General features: G+C 36.9%; 1 protein-coding gene across 3 annotated transcripts in view; it reads left to right on the top strand.

The window, feature by feature from the left end:
• kcnip3a (Kv channel interacting protein 3a, calsenilin) overlaps nt 1–15,822 on the top strand; it is a 309,652-nt gene that overhangs the window by 243,544 nt on the left and 50,286 nt on the right. The window contains exon 1 of one of the 3 annotated variants that reach the window (XM_039768368.1): nt 891–1,022. The exons of the other annotated variants lie outside the window; for them this stretch is intronic. Within the exon in view, the coding sequence (XP_039624302.1) occupies nt 920–1,022 (103 nt within the window). The 5' untranslated portion in view covers nt 891–919. Of the gene's footprint in view, nt 1–890; nt 1,023–15,822 lie in introns of those variants that run through there. 3 annotated transcript variants of the gene reach the window in all.

Here is a 15,822-nt window from a genome sequence, read left to right on the forward strand (position 1 = left end):
GTGCTCTCAGTGGAGGTACTGAGGAAGTCCAAAGCTGGACATGTATTGGGATATTTGGTTAGAAAACTTCAAATGTGAGATGCTACGGTTATGAACTCTTGACAAGCAGACAGATGCTGGGACCATATGTCTTTTACCTCGGAGCGCAGTACGCAGTGGAAACTCCATTAGTCCTTCAGGGCAAGAAGTGAGCGAAGGCTTTCGCTCTCTCTCTCTCTCTCTCTCTCTCTCTCTCTCTCTGAGCCTTTGTGACGTCCACTCTGTCAGCAGTGGAGTTCTGTCTCTGTGCACTGGAAATACAAGCAGCAAAGTTAGCTTGCACCATCAAGAGGGAAAAAGCACTGGGAAAGGTGTCAAATGCTAGATGGTCAGCAGCCACAGAAGCTTTTGACTTTATTTTTCAACTAAAACTTTCATTCTTGGTTGCAAAATGGAAGAAGTTTTGCAAGCTTTTCTCAAAAAAGATTAACAATCAGAGGAAGAGGCTACTTTTGTGACTTTTTACATATGTAGCACGCAGAACTGAAACCATCCTTTATTGCTGTTTTTCACAAAAGTTTAAAAATCGGCATATACTTGTTTATTTTTTTCAGTTTGTGATGAACAAAATGCCACTCTGATAACAATGGCATCCCTGGAGTGAGACGCTTTTGGGATTTTTCCTTTATTTTTGTTTTGAAGGAGAGTGAAGAGGATTGCATGTGTGCAAGACCTGGATTGGCCAGTAGCACAGAGGCCATGTGGCTTTGAGGGACTGTGTACACCTCGCTGGTCCAAGCATTGTGCATGGGCAGTGGTGGTGGTGGGGGGGCGGGGGTGGAGGGGAGTTGGGTCCGAAAGAAGTGTGGAGGGAGGGGGTGGAGGGTGAAGCCTGAATGAGTACTGTCCCGCTTGGCGACTCTCACAGTGGACAGGCACAATGGGGATTCAGGGCATGGAGCTCTTTGCAGTTGGAGTGGTCATCATACTCTTTGTGGCTGTGCTGAAACAGTTTGGGATCCTCGAACCCATGTCCATGGAAGGTACTGTACAGTGCTGTCTTCTAATTTTACTACGCCACTGATCCCCACTCCCATCCCCTATTTATTTTAAAACCTATGTACGCAAAAGTTGAATAATGAACCCACTGTAGTGTCTGTTTTCTAAAGAGAATCTGCAGCTTTGTAAAACAACTGTAAATCATGTTGGGCAGAAAAAATAATGAAACTATGCTGATAAAAGAATCTAGTTTTGTTTTCGTTTTTTTGCACAATAATATGACCTTTCTAGTACAGCTAGATGGTCACCCCAAGTAATTTTATCTAGCCATTGATTTGTCTATTTATTTATTTATGCATCAAGAGAATAAAGATAGCCTATGCATCTTGCCGAATGTTTCCTGGTTGTCTACAGATGTCGTGGAGTTTGCAGCAGTTTATCCAAACATGTACTAAGCCCAATTTGTGCAGCACCCTATATCTGCAGGGAGGTATATTTGCACCCACTTTTGGCTTTTTATTCCTATGACGAATGGCTCTGTGGTATGGGTTGTGCATGGGCTGGGAGCCCAAACTTTCATTTTTTGTTCCATATATTTGGTGCATTATTGTAAGATCTGAAATTATTAAGAGCTATTATTTCTTTTATTGATATCTATGCTTTTTCTACAATTTGCCAGTTTGCCAGGTAACCCTAATAAATTATTTACATTTGAAAGGGGACATAACGCTTAGAAATCTTCCTTCCTTTTTGTATAAGAATTTTGTAGATTCCTTTACAGGAACATTCAAACCTTTGGTCATAGAAAAGTGTAAGTTTACATATTTCATGCTTTGCTGGATGTCCATCACTCAGCACTCCTTCTGCACACAGGGATTTCATTGTAAAAGTTAGTCAGAACTTCTGGTGCAAATCATTTGCCCACAGTTCAGCAGCCTCGGAGACTAGAACTACTTTTCTTTAGCGCAGAATGAAACAAGTTTTGGGTTAGTGTGACAGGTTTAAAATTCTAAGGGCTGTTAACTTGCATCAATGTATGTCCATTGCCAATTTATTTATTTTTAACCGTGAGAGTTCCTTGATGGATACTTTCCCCAAACTGTCATAGATTTTATGGTACCTAAACTAAAGGTATCAATTCAAAACTACTTAGAGCTAACAGTTTTAAGAGAGATTTATTTAGGGCTATTAGGATGATTAATGAATGGAGAATAAGGGCTTTGAAGTTTTGCTCTTCGGTGCCACTCACAGGGCACTGCCGGATGTTCTGCCCCATGTATGTACTAAAGTTTTGAATGCTTAGTTTCTCTTTATTTTTTGATCAGTATGTACCTATATACCAGTGTGTTGGAGGCTAAGCAGAGTTAGCTTATAGACTGTTAGGTATGGGACATAATGTAATGTCTACCTATCAGTTTATCTGTAGTCCGCAGGTTCAGCACATTCGTTTTATTGGCCTGGCAATCCTCCCCCACCTTACCTTGGATTAGGTCTTCCTTCCTGGTTTCTTATCTGCCATCAGAAAGTGTAAGATGTTCAGCCTTGGCAGGGGCCGAGGTGGTTGAGCTGGCTGAGATTTGACCGTATGCTGTGCCCAATTCTGTGCTGATAAGCAATTTTCATTATTGTCACCATCAGCAATTTGCAAGTATGTCTACAGAAATAGAAAGTATTTGATTTCAGGATGCAGATTGCCAGCCTCCGAGTTGTGTAGCTCTATTTACTGTTACATTTCATAAGCATGAGCATTTTTCATCTTTTTTTGTTTACTATTTATACTATCACTACTGTATTTATGCTGTATTATTCTGTTTTACTATAAAACCATTCACTGCCTTAACTGTAGTACTAGTATGTTATACCGTGTTAGCCATTATGAATGTAGAGAAAAGCCAAGCAAAATGACACCTTTTATTGGCTAACTAAAAAGAATACAATATGCAAGCTTTCAAGGCAACGCAGGCCCTTTCTTCAGGCAAGATCTAAACTGTGAAAATTTATAGTTTATTTACCTTAATAGTAATGTGTAGCAATCACCGAGGCCTTAAATAAACAGTGTGAAAAGAAGGGTGAGTCCTTTGTTTGGAAGAAGTGAAAAAGTATATCCAGTAAGTGTTTGTAATGGTAGAGGCACTCCATTAAATTAGCTCCTATACATATAAAAACCATGCTGTGTGCAGTAATTGGAGACTACAAAGTTCTGCTAAAGGATATCAACTTGATTTTCTTTAAGTGGAGAGCTTGCACTAATGGCATATCAGTTATTCATCACAGTATGTTTGTTATTATTACAGTATTATTATCCATCTAGAGCAGTGTGGTGTCTTGATGGTTAGTGCTAATTTCTTCCACTCAAAATCGCTGGGTTTAAATCTTAGGTCAGGTGTTGTCTGTGGAGTTTCCATATTCTTTCCATATGTGTATTCATTTATCTCTGGATTAAACTCTGGATATTGACTGAAATTTGTCCCTGATGGAGATATGTGCATGAATGTGCCCTACGATAGACCGATCCCTTTTCATTTTGATTCCTGCTTTCCCCAAATCCCCTTAGATAGGCTTCAACTTCACAACACTGAACTCTATCAAGCTAGTTTGACAAAGGATAGTCCATCCATCGATCAATTTCCAGAACTTGCTTCCAGAACTGATGGTCTGGACAGTCTGCACGTGTTTCTTTTGGCAGTCTGTTTTTTCATTCATATGTCAAACCCAAACTTGTTACAAGTCCTGATATTGTATGTAAGTGTGTCATAAGAAATATCGGAGCCCCAGCTACTTCACAGGTATAAATAATAATGTTAGGGACAAAGTGAGGAAACACATCCATAATCAGGTATTGATGATGGAAACAAAATTCAAGGAATCTGGTCTATTTCCTGGTACGGATGTCAAGAAAAAAGATCCAGAATGATTTCTGATATTTAGTTATGAATATATTTCACTAAACGGAGTCAATATGCAGGTATAAATGGCAGGAATTGCTTTCCAGAAATGCTGTCCATTTGGAAAGAATTTCATTGGCCAAAATGCCAAGAAAAATAAGCTGATATGTGTAATACATACTTGCCAGAGTTAAATTAATGTGTTACTGGATTCCTTCTAAAAAGTGCATATGTGGAAACGCTTTTTAGATAATCATTTTAAGTGTTAATGTAACAATGATTTTGTTGTCCAAGTATTGATGACAGCAATGAAGGACTATACAAGTGTAGATAATAATGAAATTGATCAAAACTCATTCCATGTTCTGCCGTAAAAGACAGAAGAAAATGATTGAAAATTTCAAATTATATGAAGCCATAGACATCAATAAATATATCTATGGTCTCTTTGCAGTCATAGATATCAAAGAAAAAGGTTAAGAAACTAATTACATAAATTAAATATGTAAGCATAAATGGTAGTAATCAAGATAAACTTGGGTCACATACAGATGCTGATGGCACTGTAATAATGAAAACCCAGAAAGAGACTAACATCAAGGGTCACCACTAAGAGACAACAGGAAATGTGTGAGGAATCACCTACTGCTGCACCTTGTCATCTTGTGCTTTAGTCTTATGAATAAGATAAAAGCAGTGATGTCATATATTGCCATTTTATCTCTGAGATACCTTTTTGTTGATTGAACACTATTTATTTCAGACACCTTATAATAAATGATACTGTTGAAATCAAAGTTCAAAAACTACATCTATTGTACATGTATGCAGCCTATAGAAGACTATGAAGAAAATCAAGAAAATCAATTCAAACGCAGGCATAGATGATATTAACGACCATCTAGATGCTCAGTCCATTGATGGACCTAAACAGTATTATTAAATTAAAAAACTGAACAAGTTTATAAACAAAAAAAAAAAAACAAGTCTGATTATTCTGTATCTGTTTTCCTGTACTGCTTTATAGCTATTGAAGTATGATAGTGTCCCTTGCTTGAAAGTATTTGGTGTACACTCTGTAAAAATAGAGGAGACAAAGTGTTTCTCCAGAGCAATGCCATGGGGAGACCATTTTCGGTTCCCAAAAGAGCCATCCAAATGAATATTCCAGAAATAGCATTTATTCATTTAGATCCATAACCATGAATAGACTATAGCAGATTTGTAAAATATCAGTGGACTCATGATTTTAAAAAGACTCTTGCTGCATATAACAGAACTAAGTTTGGGATTTCTTGATCTGTCAGTATCCTGCTAGGTAGCTCATTCTACATTAAAGACTTCTGTTTTGTTGGTACATTATGAACCTTTTTAATGCCAAAATAACCAATTGTGTATGCAAGGAACCATAAAATAGTATGGTTCATTCTCATTCAATGGTTCTATGATGAACTACATAAAAGATTATGTAAAGAACCGTTTAAGGTCTATAATGTTTAAAAGTAAAGAGTGCACTGTCTTGCTTATAAAGGAAATACACAGTCGGAGATATTCAGGATGAAAGAATAAACTACGCAGGATTAGACAGAGAGATAGCAGTAAGGGACTGAAATTCTACACTGGGAAATACGTTTTTTTTTTACATTTTTTTTTCTTCTATTTGTGGGAATGGCTCTGTTATATACTCTGGATGAATATCCTTTGGAAGTTTCCTACAAAAAGAGAGATTCTAATTCTCTAGAGGTAGGTCAAACGTATTTCATTAGGTTGCTGCAGGACTGCAAACAAAGCTGATGGTATCAAAAGAAAAGTCAAGCAAGATATGGGAAAATGGCAATAGGCAATTCAACTTTCTTTAACACAACAGCCTCCTTGGAAATCTAAACAGTTATTAGCCTTGATGTTACAATTGCACAGTTAACCTTTATAAGGACCATGCAAAGCTCATACGTGTAGTTCCATCAGCGATATCATTAGCATAGGGTTCTTGAGCGATACAGAGAATCTCTGCCCTCAAAAATAATTGTAAAGTATAACATGAATGCTACCCTGGCATTTAAAGGTCTGTTACCAGTATACCAGTGAAGTGAGATGGACAAAGGTTCATTGAGCAAGAAAGCGCAAAATCTGGAGACAGCGATAGTGAGATGAGAATGGGAAATTATTTGTGGTATATATACAGAGAAAAAGTGAGCAAGTCACACCACCCATTGTTCAGGCAAGTGGCCTGAATAGGAGGGTCCTGTTAGGCCCCGGAATTAGTTTACTTTTAGTCTTTCCTTAATCACTTTTTGTTCTCCCTGTAATAATCTGTCTGTTAAATGTTTATGGAGAATAAACACCATACAGTTTGATAAATTCTTCATCGGCTTGACATATTCCTGGCTTATATCAATGTCATGGGTGCTTAACTGTTACTCTGGGTATTATTTCCTTATAAGAAAAAAGCTGGAAGCACAGCAGCCAATAAATTTACTTTTATCTTTATATTACTAGCAAATGTAAAAGACTTGCTTGAAACCACACTTTGTAAAGAGTTTTCTGATTTGCCCAGGACACTTGCTCCCTGCTGTGCCTGCTTAATTTTTATTCCTACTTTACCTGGTACTTTGTCAAGAGAATGAAATGCTTATACACTTTGCGGGCACAATTTAGTTTATATTTGACTTGTTATCTTCTCTTTCTTTATATTTTAAGCTTTGATCTCTTTGTAAAAAGTCTTGCAATGATGAATGCTGTGAACAGTGGTATGTGAAAAAAGAAGACTGAGAAAAATGTTAAAATCATGTATACATTTTGGTGGATATTTTTATGTAGAGAGGAGTAGTCTAGATGTGAGATGAAACTATACGGTTCTCCTTTTAAAGGCACCCACTGATGTAATGTTGGGGACTCGAATAAATTTAATAAAACACGACTGCATAGGAAAATAGCTTGTAAAATTTAAACAGAATTTGACTTATTCTGTAAAAGATTTTATTTATTTTAATAAACAATGGGTTTGTGCCTACTAGAGCATCAGTAAACAAAGATAAACGTTACTTTTACAATTGTGTTTGTATATTAATACTTAAACAATCTTTCCTGAAATTCCATTCTCTCACTTTCTTCCCTAAACACCTCCAGCCTCCTACCCCTAATTCTTCAATCTCTTTCTCTCTCATCTCCTCTTATTTGAAAATCTGGGACCACAGGATTGTCTAGCATTACCCTGCATTAATAATAGATTACTTATTGAATGAGCTCCCTTTTCTTTGGGCTAAATATGGACATGGCTTAACTTCTGCAAAAACAACGAAGGACATTTTGAAATATCTTCTAAAGATTTTAGGGTTCTGCTTTCAAATGTCTGCTACGGTGGCATTCTGCCCAGAAAATACCCATTTTAGGACTGTATGCTTATTCTCCTGGCAAAATCTATGTGGTGTTAATACTATACAATGTCCTGCCTCATGGTCTATCAAACCCTTCTCCATTTCTTAAACCTCTGTGCATCTTTCCAATTCTAGGTGTTTTGAAATCCCATATCAAATCTGATCTCTTCACAAATCACCTGTTAATCTTATATGTAATCACCTAGTGTACATGAACCACAGTCTCTAATGTGTGCTCTTCATGAATTACCTCAGAACGCGGACTCCCTTTCACTGTGTGAAGCAGGAGCATCACTTACTCCTACCTTATCTACAAGAACTATTATTTTCATACTGTTTTCCTTCATGCACAACTCATTTCTTGACTTCTGTGTATGAATCTTTTCCCATACAGCTTCACCTCCACTGGATAAATGATGTTTCTAGCATCAAAAAAGACTGGGCAGTGTCCACTTTGCCAAAGTAAATTGGATTTACACAGCATGTTTGTCATGCCAACATTATTGGTGCACACCAACTATGTCACTTGCTTAAGGTCCCAAATGAGAAGACTCACTTCTAGCATTTATGGGATTTGAACCAGCAACCTTCTGATTGCTGGTGCAGATCCTTAGGCTCTGAGCCACCACTCCACCTAACAGGAGAAAAGAAAATGACAAAATGAGGAGATAAACAGTTCAATGGTAGAATTTTTTTCTTATATTGCATTTTGTGATGAAGGCCCTTCCAGAATTTCATTTTCACTTTTTCATCACACTCATTTTCCTGAATATATCCATTCAGATTGTCTACAATTCTCTTTGTCAAATCTTGAGGTTCACCATGTCCTTCCTTTTTCTACACCAACTCTAACAGTATATCCAGCATATTCACATTTTCTCTTTCTCAGTTTCAATCCTTTTTATCTGATGCCCATCTTATTAGACTGAAATGTTTTTACCATTATAACATTCTCTGAACAAGTCCATATTTCCGCTGCTGTCTCGTAGGAATCCTCCCACATGTTTCTTCTTTCTTTGTATGAATCCTGAGCATTACAAGTTTTCTCCTTCTCATCCTGATTCATTTTTCCCACTATATATCTCTCCTTTCCTGTCTCTGTATTAATGATTATTCACACATTTCTGCTCTTTCCTGTGTGTATCCTGAGTATCACATCTCAATTTTTTCTCTCCATAAGTCCAAACTTCCACCATACTCCTCTTCATCTGTAGCTTCTGTATTTTTGCTTTCATCTATAAATCATGAAAAGCAAATGCCCATCCTTTGCACAAATATACTGTATATTCCCTTTCAAATTCCCTTTCTCTGCATGAATCTTTATTCCCACACTATATTCTGTACTTGGCACTAATGATTATTTCTGCCATTTCTTCCATTTTTGGCATGAATCCCAAGTATCACATATCCTCTACTTATTTTCATGGGCTCCTATTCATATTGCATCTACCTCTCAATGCACACATCATTATTGCCTGTCTTGCTCATCTCCTCTGCATTAATAATTATTACATTACCCACATCTCTACATATTTGTGTCTAGTATTATCAGCACAAATCCTTTTCCCCACAGTAACTTCTCCCCTTACATCTGCATTTATGATTACTTACACAGTCTACCCCTTCTATGCAAAAATTTTTCTGCTTTCCTTTACAATCTCTTCTGAATATTACTTTACAGTATTCTTCATAGTATGCATCTTTTTTCTGCCACTCCATCTCCAAGATGTTGTATTCTTATTATATATATATATTTATTTATTTATATTACATAGTTTACTGTGTAATGTTCTATGATCTGCTTCTCGCAACTGAGAGGGCCTGTGCTGGATGTTTGCTGACTGGCAGACCAACCACATGCGTTACCTGGTAGGTAACCACCCATACAATATATATATGTATGTATGTATGTATGTGTGTATATATATATATATATATATATATATACACACACATAAATATACATACATACATACACACATACACTGGCATGGCAAAACACTCGTTTTAATGATCCCTTTGTTTTTATCAGTAGTGATTGCCATATGCAGTAACCTGCATGTCTACATGATTGTGAAAACCCCACCTCTGTATGCTGTAATCATCATAACCATAATGTTATCCATAAACTGACTTCCAACAACTGTGACGCACCTTGGAACAACCCTCTATAACACAACTTTACAAGTTTTTTTACTGCAATGGATGTACTGTACACAGTTTAGTATTAGGCTTCATTTTTTTACCTCTTCAAAGCAGCTCAATGAAAACCGCCCTGAAGTGTTCCCTCCAGAAATGTCAGTGCCTTATTTTTGGACATGCTGCATAATAAACTTCTGAATGTTAAACTGCATGATTGATTCTGACATATTACTATCTTGATAATGGTAAATATAATCCAGCATATTTGCTGCGTACATATAGAAAGGGATTTGAATTATCAGGTTTAATCATGATCACCTTCTTTGCAGGTCACAGAGAGGTATTTCCCAGGGCTTTCAATACTTGTAGTAAAATGGGCTGCTAATGGTAATACTGGATCCAATTTCCCAACATTCTTCATGTGCCAATGAATTTATGGGTCTGTTGATTATTTTTCAGACAGGGAGAAGATGCAGAGTGAATATTTTTTAACCAGATAGTTTTCACCAAGAGGACCACTGTAAACCTATACTCTAAATGCAAGGTACACAATTTCCAGCATGCAGAGAATCCCAACTGTCTGAGCAAACCCTAAAGTATCACCAATCCCATTATTAAAGGAGTTTCCCTGTCAGGATTCAGGTTGCACACTCCAGGGAGCAGCTCTGCTTGAGGCACCTTTCTGGCACTCACATTCAGAATGTTTGAGACTGAAGCCTTCTGAGGTTTGAACAGCTTCCCCAAAGTCTAACCCATCCAATCCCCCATATCCATATCCCCATCCTCCAGTTCACCTTTCCCTAACCTTTGTGGTGAAAAAAAAGAAAGCTCAGACTGATAACAGCTGGCTGACTAAAGACATTCTGATATCTGATAATGGTGTGTTAAACAAGTGAAGGTTTTCCTCACAGGAAGAGGCTTGTAGTTGTCTGGCTATGCAGAATCTTTAAATAATTACTATCCACGAGAAAATTCAGTAGCTTTTGAAAAAATGTTGCAATTATGTGTCAAGCAACAACACCAAACAATAAAATGAATTGTCTTCATAGTGATTATGTGATGGAGCAGTTCCATCACTGACCTCCAATGGTGAGGCAAGGGCAGCTGTAGAATTTTTGTAAATGCATGAACTCCCTCAATATTCAAACTTCTGTCAATTTTTTTAGCTGGAAAATGTCTGTGGAGAAAAAATGTACTTTTCAGTGTGATTATTTAGTCTTTCATTTTTTTTATAAAAGACTCTCAAAGCATCTGTAATGAGTCAGTCACCATAGTTGGATGCAGTGAATTGAACAGTAAAATCTCTAAGCAGTACTTACAAACCCAAAACACTAAGCAAAGTACTGTATAATAATGGGAGTTAATAGCTATTAAATAAATATAGTTTAATTAAAGACATTAAGAGTTTTCACTACTTGTGCTATATCAAATCTTTCATTATGTCAAAAAGTAGAGGTGGAGATGGATAGAACCTGAGCAGGCTTTCAGAAGCATTGATTTTGTTTCCTCGGTTTAAATATGCACTGCTATGACCTACTCACAGAAGGCACTGATATTTGCATCCGATAGCACCTGATGCAGAAATGCAGAGTTAAAACAAGAACCTGTTTGAGGTCTGCTTTGTATGAATTGATTTTCTTTCATAAATGTAGGTGTCCTCAGATAGATAGATAGATAGATAGATAGATAGATAGATAGATAGATAGATAGATAGATAGATAGATAGATAGATAGATAGATAGATAGATACTTTATTAATCCCAAGGGGAAATTCACATACTCCAGCAGCAGCAGCATACTGATAAAAAACAATATTAAATTAAAGAGTGATAATAATGCAGGTATAACAGACAATAACTTTGTATAATGTTAACGTTTATCCCCCCTTGGTGGAATTGAAGAGTCGCATAGTGTGGGGGAGAAACGATCTCCTCAGTCTGTTAGTAGAGCAGGACGGTGACAGCAGTCTGTCACTGAAGATGCTCCTCTGTCTGGAGATGATCCTGTTCAATGGATGCAGTGGATTCTCCATGATTGACAGGAGCCTGTTCAGTGCCTGTCGCTCTGCCACGGATGTCAGACTGTCCAGCTCCGTGCCTACAACAGAGCCTGCCTTCCTCACCAGTTTGTCCAGGTGTGAGGCACCCCTCTTCTTTATGCTGCCTCTCCAGCACACCACCGCGTAGAAGAGGGCGCTCGCCACAACCACCTGATAGAACATCTGCAGTATCTTAATGCAGATGTTGAAGGACGCCAGCCTTCTAAGGAAGTATAGTCTGCTCTGTCCTTTCTTACACAGAGTATTGGCAGTCCAGTCCCATTTATCATCCAGCTGCAATCCCAGGTATTTATAGGTCTGCACCCTCTGCACACAGTCACCTCTGATGATCACGGGGTCCAGGAGGGGCCTGGGCCTCCTAAAATCCACCACCAGTTCCTTGGTCTTACTGGTGTTCAGGTGTAAGTGGTTTGAGTTGCACCACTTAACAAAGTCTTTGATTAGCTTCCTGTACTCCTCCTCCTGCCCACTCCTGATGCAGCCCACAATAGCAGTGTCATCAGCGAACTTTTGCACGTGACAGGACTCCGAGTTGTATTGGAAGTCTGATGTATATAGATTAATCAGGACCGGAGAAAGTACAGACCCCTGCGGCGCTCCTGTGTTGCTGACCACAATGTCAGACCTGCAGTTCATACGCACATACTGAGGTCTGTCTGTAAGATAGTCCATTTTTATGATATATATATATATAGACATATATATATATATATATAAATATGTCCTGAAGTTTACTGTCATCTTGCATATTATTGATTTATGTACACTTATACTTAATGCTTTATAAAAATATAAGTAATACATCATATGGAAAGCAATACAGAAGAAAAGCTAGCTTATTTAAAAAAATGAAGAGCATTGTTAGCTGTATGGATATTTTACAGAGATAGGAACATCAAAAATAAATATTAGAAATTAGAAGGAAGAAAGAAAAGAACATTGATAATAACACAAAAATAAAACCCTACAGTGTTTTTTCACTAATAAAAAGAGTGTAAAGAAACATTTGAAGTACTGTATACAAAAAAATGACATGAGGAAAATAAAACATTAAACTCCTGTTTTTTGAAGTTGTCAAAGGATGTCAAGGTTATTGTCATGTGTCAATGAAATTCTTACTTGCCTGTGTCCTCAGAGCAACTTAAAGAAATGCAACACAACATAAATAAATGAAAAGCATACATAGCATGCAGCAGTATTGAATAAAAATAATCAAGAAGTATGTATTGAAAACTTACTTAACATCTGCAAGCTGCTGCTACTAGTACAGAAAATATAGTAAGACTGGACTGACAGTGATACTTAATGGGCAACTATGCCCACATGTACTGCAGGAAAATTGAATGGAAGTAATTTGAAATAAGATGGAAAGTTCTGCATTGCTGGTGTGGTATCACATGAACATGGCCCCATTTTACCAACATACTAGAGTTTATGAGGAGGCAGTAAAGAAATACAAGAGCAAAAGAGATTATGGGATTATTTACTTTGACTTTTAAAAATGTTGGATTTGGTGCCTGTTGACACAAGGGTCAAATTACAAGAAGCAAGTATTTAGTGTGCAATGTTTAGGTAATGTAGTCTTGGTTTAATGAATGAGAAATTGAAGGCAACCTTTTATATTTGGGTGAGATTCTAACATTTAATATTTTCTTACTTAGCTGAGAAAATTTACTCCACTGAACTTGTCTGGTTAGCTAGTAACTTTGTTAGTTGCTCATGATTCATCATGATTTTTTTTATTATTAATATTTTCACAGTCTGCTATGTGAAGAAATGCTTCCTTTTTAATTTCCAGTAAACACACTTTCTCTTATCCATTAGGTTTAAAGTACGTGATCCACTGTTTAACAGTAAGAACACTCTTAGATCAATTTTATTGATGTCTTTGAGGATTCTAAAGACTTGGATTCAGCCTCTGGGTAGATTTCTTTTGATTGCCTGAGACAGATCATTCCCCAATCCCATCTGTAAAGCTCTTTCTTTCTATGCTTCCTTGTGGCTCAGGCAAATTTGAGATATACTGTTCTCAAAGAAAAAAGTCACTTCACTGTAGTGGTTTAAGTTTTTCTTTTTGGTTTCCCTACTCATTGGTTTTTGGTTGACCTTTTATCCTTGGCTTATACAAGTTTGATCTTGTTATATGTCATTATTTAAATTGTAATTTCATAGTTGATAGAAATATTTATATGTTGCAGAAGGTGACAACTACCATAGAAGTCACAAATCAAGGTTCAGCTAATCTTCTGTAGGGCATGGCATCGTGTTATTCACAATAGGGAGGAATCAGTCTGTTGCAAAGCACCATTACCTTTAGTTCATGTATTTCCTTTACGACTAAGGCAATGGAGTTGAACTCATTGGTTTCCAGTTCTATTTCTTCCTTTTAACTTGCATGTGCTTTGAAGAAAAAACTTACATGTAAACAATTGTACTACAGTTTTGTGTTTGAAAAGTCCCATGAAATGTTGTTCACTATAAAAGGGTGCCATATAAAATATCAGTTATTTATTTGTTCTTGACATAGTTTCTACCATACCTAGGTTTGTTTTGTACCATGGCAACTGGAATTGTACACCTCTCTTAAAATGTCAAATTTCACTAGAGTAGGGGTGTGGCGAACTCCAGGCCTGCACTGCAAAAAATGAAATCAAAGTAAGTGAAATGTACTTATATCATGACGTTAAATCTTTTTTTCCTTATTGTAAGAATTATTGACTTGTCAAAAAACTTGTATTTACAATTATTTAGCATGTTTTGAGAAATCTTGTCAAGTAAATTTTGCTTACTCCATTGGCAGATTTTTTTGCTAAATAAAAGCAAAACAACTCTCATTTAAAAGTTTTTTGTCTAGTTTTTGCATATGCATTTTTTGCATTGTGGAGGGCCGCAGTGGTTGCAGGTTTTCATTCTAACCCTTTTCCTAATCAGTGACCAGATTTCACTGCTAATTAACTTTTCCCCCATCACTTTAATAGCCCTGTTAGAAGAGTTCAGCCCTCTGAATTAATTCCTTTCTTCATTAAATGACAGCCAAGCAGAAATGAGATGTGAAACGAGCAAACAGATGACCAGCTAAAATGGGGCTTCAAACTCCAACCGATTTCACTCCAATCACTTTTCTTAATGAGAAGCCAATTCTTCCTGTTCATTAAACCCGTTATTTAATTCCATGGCTTGTTGTTGCTCTCATTCTGCCACAGCACACATTTCAAAAACTATTGTTTTTCTGTTCTTTCTAAGAGCACCATCAAAATATTTTGGTGACCTGAGAGATCAGCCTTACCAAGACCATCATCTCTCTTTAATTTCAGATATTGTGTGATGGGCACAGGGTAGCTGGTCATGTGGTGGCTTGTTTTGTGTCTCATTATTGTTTGGCTGCTAATTAAAGAAGAAGAAACAACTATGGGGCCTGAGTCAAGTTAATTAAAAGAAGTAATCAGCAGCAAAAACTGGTCACTAATTAAGAAGATGGTAAAAATGAAAACCTGCAGCCACAGAGGCACTCAAGGCCTGGAGTTCACCACCCCTCCACTAGAGTATAAAGGTTTAAGTCAAACATCTGTTATCATTAAATTTTACAACACTGTATTTATGTTTACTCACAAGGACATTCTCAATTATGCTTAGTTCCATCAGTTCATAATGTATTTTCTTTTTATCTGCATGTAGGTATAAGTATTCAAGTTGGCTAAATGAGCAGAACAAAATTATTGAACCTATAAGATACCTTAAAAGCAAACAGATATTACTTGGTAGAATTCAGAATTGTTCAAATATGCAGTAACCGTTTACAAATAGGGTGTATCCTGAACATTTATACAATGGGCAGGACTGTATTGCAAGTTTTCAGAAATTTTAACCACTGTTTTTCATTCAAACTTCAATATCTCTCTCCCACCACTGTCCCACCAGATGATATTCTATGTCAGTGATTATTGCACTCACAGTAAGTTTTTGTTTTCTATTTACCTTTCATGCTATGATGAATTTACAGATGTCCTGTGCTTAAATTATGTAATTCATCACAGAAGACAGCATTTGTCTAATAGGTTGTATCTGTCTGTTTTTATTAATTTTGTGCATGTAGGGCACATGCAGCACAAAGATCTGTTAAAGCACATATCCAATTTAAATCCCTTAAAAAACTAATTTAAAAAGTAAAAAAAAAAATTAAAACATAGAGTCAGTTTAAGCTGCAGCGTGAACTTAGACTAAAAAGACTTTTTTTTTGTACCTTAACAGTAGCATAGGGTGGCGCAGTGGTAGCGCTGCTGCCTCGCAATAAGGAGACCTGGGTTCACTCCCCGGGTTCTTCCTGCGTGAAGTTTGCATGTTCTCCCCGTGTCTGTGCTGGTTTCCTCCCACAGTCCAACGGCAT

The sequence above is a fragment of the Polypterus senegalus genome, chromosome 11 (assembly GCF_016835505.1).
Source record: "Polypterus senegalus isolate Bchr_013 chromosome 11, ASM1683550v1, whole genome shotgun sequence".
Taxonomy (NCBI): domain Eukaryota; kingdom Metazoa; phylum Chordata; class Cladistia; order Polypteriformes; family Polypteridae; genus Polypterus; species Polypterus senegalus.